This window comes from Lampetra fluviatilis, chromosome 47 (genome assembly GCF_964198595.1).
Source record: "Lampetra fluviatilis chromosome 47, kcLamFluv1.1, whole genome shotgun sequence".
In the NCBI taxonomy this organism is placed as follows: domain Eukaryota; kingdom Metazoa; phylum Chordata; class Hyperoartia; order Petromyzontiformes; family Petromyzontidae; genus Lampetra; species Lampetra fluviatilis.
Genome location: NC_136321.1, coordinates 10,425,391 through 10,434,042, shown reverse-complemented (window position 1 = coordinate 10,434,042; position 8,652 = coordinate 10,425,391). Strand labels below are relative to the sequence as shown.

The 8,652-nt window shown below is 45.9% G+C and overlaps 1 protein-coding gene across 1 annotated transcript in view; it reads right to left on the bottom strand.

Annotated features, from left to right (window-relative positions):
* Positions 1 to 7,282: 7,282 nt before the first annotated feature.
* Positions 7,283 to 8,652, bottom strand: part of LOC144947958 (sperm-tail PG-rich repeat-containing protein 2-like) — a 37,310-nt gene continuing 35,940 nt past the window's right edge. Inside the window, exon 16 of the mRNA XM_078877395.1 lies at positions 7,283 to 8,641. Within this exon, the coding sequence (XP_078733521.1) occupies positions 8,464 to 8,641 (178 nt within the window). The 3' untranslated portion in view covers positions 7,283 to 8,463. The remainder of the gene's footprint in view (positions 8,642 to 8,652) is intronic.

Genomic DNA, 8,652 nt, shown 5'->3' with positions numbered 1-8,652 from the left:
AAAAAAACCTCTTATGGATGCCGTATACAGTAGTGTGTATGAGCATTTTTGCTCATATAAACCGTTTTGAAAATCTTGACTTAAAGCTTTCGTGACTGCAGGAATTCGTATTCTTTGGGTCTTTCGGTAAAGTCACGTAGATAGGTTCAAAGAAAATAACAAAAAACTATGTTTCGATCGCAACACAAGGACAGTGCACATTATCAGAGTTATGTTCTTTTGTTTGTATTATGACTGCAGGTATTGCGGTCTATGCAAACATGACTCCTCGTAAAAAGGTGTCAGTTTTGTTGCCAGATAGAAGGGTAAAAAAACAATTATCATATTTTTACTGGCAAATGAGGTTCCCATACTGTAGATGCTTGCCCCGAGCTCTCATACTCTGATGGTGCATTGTCTTTGAGTTGTGCGCCTTTTGGCGTCATCTGGTCCAACCCATGTGAGACTAGGCTCTAAGGAAAGCTGTCTCGGGTGTGGACCAATCAACTTCAAGGACAGTACACATTATCAGAGTTATGTTCTTTTGTTTGTATTATGACTGCAGGTATTGCGGTCTATGCAAACATGACTCCTTGTAAAAAGGTGTCAGTTTTGTTGCCAGATAGAAGGGTAAAAAAACAATTATCATATTTTTACTGGCAAATGAGGTTCCCATACTGTAGATGCTTGCCCCGAGCTCTCATACTCTGATGGTGCATTGTCTTTGAGTTGTGCGCCTTTTGGCGTCATCTGGTCCAACCCATGTGAGACTAGGCTCTAAGGAAAGCTGTCTCGGGTGTGGACCAATCAACTTCAAGGACAATGCACATTATCAGAGTTATGTTCTTTTGTTTGTATTATGACTGCAGGTATTGCGGTCTATGCAAACATGACTCCTTGTAAAAAGGTGTCAGTTTTGTTGCCAGATAGAAGGGTAAAAAACCAATTATCATATTTTTACTGGCAAATGAGGTTCCCATACTGTAGATGCTTGCCCCGAGCTCTCATACTCTGATGGTGCATTGTCTTTGAGTTGTGCGCCTTTTGGCGTCATCTGGTCCAACCCATGTGAGACTAGGCTCTAAGGAAAGCTGTCTCGGGTGTGGACCAATCAACTTCAAGGACAGTGCACATTATCAGAGTTATGTTCTTTTGTTTGTATTATGACTGCAGGTATTGCGGTCTATGCAAACATGACTCCTTGTAAAAAGGTGTCAGTTTTGTTGCCAGATAGAAGGGTAAAAAAACAATTATCATATTTTTACTGGCAAATGAGGTTCACATACTGTAAATGCTTGCCCCGAGCTCTCATACTCTGATGGTGCATTGTCTTTGAGTTGTGCGCCTTTTGGCGTCATCTGGTCCAACCCATGTGAGACTAGGCTCTAAGGAAAGCTGTCTCGGGTGTGGACCAATCAACTTCAAGGACAGTGCACATTATCAGAGTTATGTTATTTTGTTTGTATTATGACTGCAGGTATTGCGGTCTATGCAAACATGACTCCTTGTAAAAAAGATGTCAGTTTTGTTGCCAGATAGAAGGGTAAAAAACCAATTATCATATTTTTACTGGCAAATGAGGTTCCCATACTGTAGATGCTTGCCCCGAGCTCTCATACTCTGATGGTGCATTGTCTTTGAGTTGTGCGCCTTTTGGCGTCATCTGGTCCAACCCATGTGAGACTAGGCTCTAAGGAAAGCTGTCTCGGGTGTGGACCAATCAATCAACTTCAAGGACAGTGCACATTATCAGAGTTATGTTCTTTTGTTTGTATTATTGTAATAAAAGACTTGACCACGATCTCTGGCTCAGTGTCCTTTATTTGGTCCGTACTGTATTACCCACACGGCTGTCTCCTCTTTGCTCAGTCCCCACAGTGCTGACTCCGATGTCTCTCCAGTCTCCACCAGCAGCCCCTCTGTTGGCCTCTGTCGCTCTTGTAGCCCCCACAGCAGCTCCGCTGCTGTTACTCTCTCCCAGCCCCCCTGGCTCTGTTGTATTCTAGCCTTCTTCCATCATTGATATATAATGAATGAAAACACCCCAAAGCGCAGCAAACTGCAAAACACCAGGTGTTGTTAAGTGATGAACTGGAGGAGGGCTGGGATGACAGAATTTGCAACCTTGCCTCAAGGAAAGAAATCCAGGGTGAGTGGTCAAACGAAGTGGGTCAGCTCAAGGTTGTGTTGCACAGGGGGGGGAGCTGATTAACAACCCTGCGCGTCTGAACGTGAGGGGCCTTTGACCTGAAATTAAGAATAACACTCCCAGAGCAGAAGGTTGGATGGCCACAGTGAGACGAATAAGAGCGTTGTATATCAAGGATGCAGACTCAGCTGAATAGCAAGGCTGCAGGGGTCACCAGAAGTTCGCGTTCGCCTAGTTAAGACGAAAAGCTCAATTATTCTGTATTGCTATTAAAGTAACGTTAAAGTCAGAATTTAACAACAGGGTAGGCTAAAGTTATTGATATTCACACCCACTCCAATTAAACCAGGCCACAAGTTACGCCTACTGAACCATCACCATCATTAAGTCAATATGAAATGTTATTTCAATACTTTTTATACAACTCGACCCGAAGCATATGACAATCAGAACCTTCCTAAGTCAAAATTGAATCGCACCCAGACAGGAGCGAATAGTCGATATAAGGTTGAAGAGGGAAGGAAATTAAGAGCACGGCGAACTGCAAACGTAAGCAAAAAAGCCGGGAACAACACACCAACCCAGCGACCCACCAGCCAGCAACAGCGAGTCGGGCTTCGACAGGCCATAAAAGTAGAAATAATAACTCCCGGGGTCAGGGGACATCAGAAAAAGCAAGCAGACAAAAACCAGAACTGACTCCAAGGTTCAACCGCCCTCACCTACAAGGAGTGACGGAAATTAATGAGGCCTTGAGTTAACGGCGTCAGCTGGACAACAACGGCGAGCAGAGACAGAGTGAGGCAAAGACTGCGAGGCTATGAAATGCAACTTCATGTCAGTAAAGCCGACCAACAAGTTAAGTTAAAGACATCACAATACATAATATCGTACATAACATCAATGTTAACGCTATTCACCGTCAACTATATTCCGCTTATATAACCATGCAGACACCAAGGAATACGAATTCCTAGGATCAAGAAACTTACCCCTTAACCTAAGATATCGGAAATAAATTAATAATAATAAGCCTATGCATGAAAGACAAAAGTAAAACTTATGAAAAGCCAGGATAGCGGGATAAATCACCACCAGGTCGAAATAAATTACATAATAAAAGAGCGATGTTAAACCCAGGGTCGAAGAGAAAGGGAGATCCCGGCCGTCTTTGTATCCCCGCAGCGCGGGATGGGAGTGTGTATGTGCTCGGGGAGGCACCTCCACTTGGGTCAAGCACCACGATGGGAAACGACACACCTGAGGTTACATACAGAATCATAACTGGGAAATGGTAAGGGACAAATGTTAATTTAAAACTTTTTAACCATGTCTGTGTGCGTCTGTGAGGGTCGGAGGGAGTGTGCCCCTCCCTCCAGGTCGTGCAACACGGACAGAGGCGCCTGTGAGACGATTTGTAACGTCTGTGTTTTGGTTCATGAAGAAGGCCAGACAAGAGATAATATTGCACCCAGACAGAGAGACGATTTCGAGGCAATTTGTAACATCTGATTGTTTGCTCATGGATTTTATGGAGGGAGTATGACAACGGAAAATACCGTGGGTGATGCACACAAGGACACGGACGTACGGACACACACATGGACACACCTACCTACGGACAGATCCTGACACAGCAAAAATCGAAAGAAACCCCGCCTTGTGGGCAGGACCCAAAGGGATTTTTCGGCATAAAAGAAAGGACCCTGAGCATTGGAAATCAGTTCGACCAGGAGTGTCAACTCATCAGCCGAGTTCGACCAGTGGGTCGGCTCAGGAGTTCGACCAGCGGGTCGACTCAGGAGCGAGCTGCGACCAGCGGGTCGGCTCGGCTCATAACCAGCTCGACCAACAGGGTCGACTCAGGAGCGAGCTGCGACCAACGGGTCGGCTCGACTCTTCAACTTCTGGGACTCAGCCGAGTTCAGCCGGCTCTCGGGGCTCGACTCAAGCGGCTCCCCATCTCCTCTGCAGGCGGGCAAGACCCGCTTGACAGCTCAACTCGGCCTGCGTGGGCCAACCTCTGCCGAGTCGAAGGTCTCTCTGCAGCTGAAGGTCGCGGTTTGGCGACGAGGCGACGACCCAGCACTGCGCGCTGCGAGCGAGCTGTGGGCGCCACCTACCGACCGGGTTCCGAACTACGACAGCGTATCAACAGGCATCCAACCAATTCACCACGGTGACAGAGGAGCGACTAATACGTATGACGCGCACCGCCCCCTCACCACACGACCACCAGGCGTCTGTTTGACATAAAGAACCGACTCCGAACATTGACTATTCAAGACCACTCTTGCCACTCAAACACACTCGAACCCATAAGCCATCCGTGGCTGTGAAGAAACACTCGAGACCGAGTGATGGCCATCCGTCGTTTATAAGAGTATTCGTAATTTTTATCTTTAATATTTAGTGGGCTGTACTCTTAATCGCATAAATTCCCAACAGATCCATCAATACGAATTGATTCTTGGCACCTCCTTCCGCCGAGCCACGCTCACGTGGGGAGTGGTGGCCCACCAAATCCTTATCAGGTGATCTGGTCCCCAATTAGTAAACTTGATAAGATAACGATCTTCGGAAAAGGAGAACCGTCGCAGGCCCTTACTCCGAGCCATTCTGTTGTCAGATAACCTGCCGATGTATCTGTTGAGATTGGTGCCTTTAAGAATAAGAACTGTTTTTGATTGTGTTTTTATCGCCGTATAATCTTTCCAGTATAATCATTCATTAACGTTAAGGTTTTCTTAGCATAGTATTTGCATGTTTTAACGACTCTCTCTCTCACTAACAACCATCGCGTTATGCGGGATCCATGTGCCGTTGTCAAGTGAAATCAGACAATCATTGATGATACTGTATTGATGCCGTGTTGACGTTCCGGGATTGAGAGTTCGCATACTATATCATAGTTGAGGTTGAATTAGTAATAAATTGATTAATACAGAAGTGGTTGTGTGATTCTTTCCTGAAGTCTATGCATAAGATCTGCTTCTGCGTTGAGATCTGAACTTGGTGACCTTAATAAACACACTAACACATACTCAGTAAATGTTAAAGCGATAACGGGGCGAACCGGGGACCTAAAATAGAAGCGAGAATGAGACGAACCTAGACAACGATGCCGAGTTAATCTAAGTTAATCTTGCATACTTACACCACACCTGCATAACTGCATACGATTAATTGCCGTATTCAGATCGATAACCCACCCTCGTCACCGAGGCGGGGTCTGGTTATCACAACGACTTGCATTATCATAATTACACCCACTCGCATAATTACTACGATTACCTCTCGAATTGGCATAATTAAATGTGCACAATTACATAAATTAACATATTTCCGGATAATTACACATTTGGCCAAATTTCATTTGATTATTATTATTTTCACTGAATATTCATAGCCCACATATACAACATAATAATTTCACCCACGCACGCATACAACACATCAAAATTTTCATACCCAACATATACAACAGCTCTCACCGCTGCAGCTCCCCTCTCTCTCTTGCTCTCTCCGCAGCTCTGACAGCCTCGTGCTGTCTCCCCACACACACCGCTGCAGCTCCTCTCTCTCTCTTGCTCTCTCCGCAGCTCTGACAGCCTCGTGCTGTCTCTCTCTTCGTCGCTCCTGCGACTCTCTGCAGCCACACCGCTGCCTCTGACACACAGCCTTCCTGGCTGTCCGTGCCCCCCTCCTCTCGTTCGCCCGCGTGGCCCCACTCTTTTCCATTCACACCCCGACTGACTTCTCTTTCCGGTTTACCCACTTAAGGACCCCAACCTTTCACCCACGTCACCTGGCTCCGCCTCCCCGTGACGTCACATCCGGAAGGTCGCTTACGCCCGCATTACATTATGACTGAAGGTATTGCGGTCTATGCAAACATGACTCCTTGTAAAAAGGTGTCAGTTTTGTTGCCAGATAGAAGGGTATAAAAACCAATTATCATATTTTTACTGGCAAATGAGGTTCCCATACTGTAGATGCTTGCCCCGAGCTCTCATACTCTGATGGTGCATTGTCTTTGAGTTGTGCGCCTTTTGGCGTCATCTGGTCCAACCCATGTGAGACTAGGCTCTAAGGAAAGCTGTCTCGGGTGTGGACCAATCAACTTCAAGGACAGTGCACATTATCAGAGTTAAGTTCTTTTGTTTGTATTATGACTGCAGGTATTGCGGTCTATGCAAACATGACTCCTTGTAAAAAGGTGTCAGTTTTGTTGCCAGATAAAAGGGTAAAAAAACAATTAACAAACATTAACTTAAGAATATAATAGTGGCATGTGATGTGTGTTGAACTTCTTTCGCACCGTACGTAGCCTTCACATACTTTTGGGGAGAGTGCTGTTAGCGAGCACTCAACCCGATCGCCAACGCTCACATCGCATTGAGTTGGCTGACCAAACGATTACGTAAGGTGGGTGACATTGTGCCAGAGAGTGACATCATGATTTCGGTGAATAATGAACACGTGTAACTACATATCCATTACGCACGTGTATCACGTAAGGAGGTGCGTTCCCTGGTAAGTCTGCTCCTGGTAATGGTTTAGTTTTAATAGTTTTAGATGGGAGGGTTGGACCAACAATCTCGCACACTCCATACAAGTCCTGCACTCCCTGGATGCAATCCACGACATGAAGGAACTTACTACAGTGCCAGGCACGTAACTCTGGACTGTTACAACCTTGACACAAGGGGTCCACAACTCCCTAACATCTCTACATCATTGACCTGGCCAAGGCCTTCAATTCTGGCCCGGGATTTCACCGCTAGCAAGCCCCGCCGAGTGCATCACCAAAGCCGCTCTGGCTGTGGTTGGGACCAGTCTAAAACTATTTTTTTCATCATCATCAGGTAAGGCCCCACTGAGCGAAACAGCTCTTCGTCAGAAGCGTCCTGGACAAATGATAGCTCAACCAAGTGGTTTATCGTGTGGAAATGGATAGCAGTAGCCAAATACTCTAACTGCATGTTGATTATAAATGTGGAAGGAATAAACGGAGGACCCGGAGAACAATCCATGCAACCATGGGGAAAGAGACATGCCAACTCCAAACATACGGCGTCAGGGTCGGGATCGGAACCACGACCTCGTGCATACCAGGGAAGGTAGTCAACATCTCGCCAACGCGGTCACTTGATTAACGTCCCAAGGCCCTGTTGTGTCTATACCCTTGTTTTTATTAAGAACAATTCAAAAAAAAATGTATATATATATATTTTTTTTATTATATCTATATATATTTTTTTAATTACATAATGAAAAAAACCCACTACACCTCACAAGCACACCAGGAATCTATGAAACATGGAGGGCCATTAAAACGATAACAATTCGGTCATAGAGAGGTCAGAGACATCCAGATGGACAAAGATCGATGGCCTGACCTCCCAAAACATCTTGAGATGCACGGAGGGGGTGCAGAGCAGAGAAAAACAACTTTTGCAACTCGCGTTTTCCTTAAACGTTTTCCGTACCGAAAAGTAGAAACTTAACAAAAAGAATTAACCAACAAACAATAGGGGCCTTTTATTAGTAATTCCCTTATATTACTCGTATTCACCGCATACATATTATTTAGAATTATGTTTTTTTTTTATCTACATGACCCTCCTAAAAACTAAAGAGTACGATTTCTAGAAAGCTTAAGTGGAAACTTAGTTACACTTAACCTCAGGACATTAAAATATAACTCAGAATAAACACCAATCTCTGGAGAACTAAACTTGGCAAAGCCCTCAAAATAATGATGTAACGAGGATCATTACGAATATTCATTAAACATAGACGAATGATAACCACGATACTAAGACCGAAGGAACTCATAAGAAATATCAAGAATAAATGTAACACACAGGACCACATAAGGTATTGCATAAATCTCCTCGACCACCTTTGTCTTCCAGCGGGGTCTGACCTCGGAATGAACCACGTGGGGCAAGCAAGGAGGGAGCAAAAAGGTCACAGGGGGGAGTCGGTGCCTGACATTCCAAAGACATCTGTTTTTTTTCTGTTGTTTTCTCTCGCAAGAAAAGCGCAGAGAGGGGAGTCACGTTTTGAGTTAAGCACAAGCGCACATCACGAATAAGCAGTCTGGTTCGAGTCGTGCTCAGTCTCGCAACTCGGCTTGCGACGCGGAGTTGCGACGGGGCTCGCAAGGGAGCTGGGACAGATCGTGCCTCGAGGAAAGATGGGACGACGAGGGGTCGTAGAGTGACCGCCTGAGTGCAGTCTGTTACAAGTCGCGCTCAGTCTCGCGACTCGGCTTGCGACGCAGCGTTGCGACGGGACTCGCAAGGGAGCTAGGGCACGTCGTGCCTCTAGAAGTGATGGAACGAGGAGGGGTCGTTCGAGTCGCAGAAGTCTGAGTTCAACCTGGGTCGAGGCTGGGTTTCAGCCGTGCTCCGGCTGGCGGAGCGTCGTGAGGGAGCAAACACCGATGCCGATAGCAGGTGTCGCTTCTCGCAGAACGAAGTTAAGTGCGAGTGAAGCTGGCAGCTGCACGAACA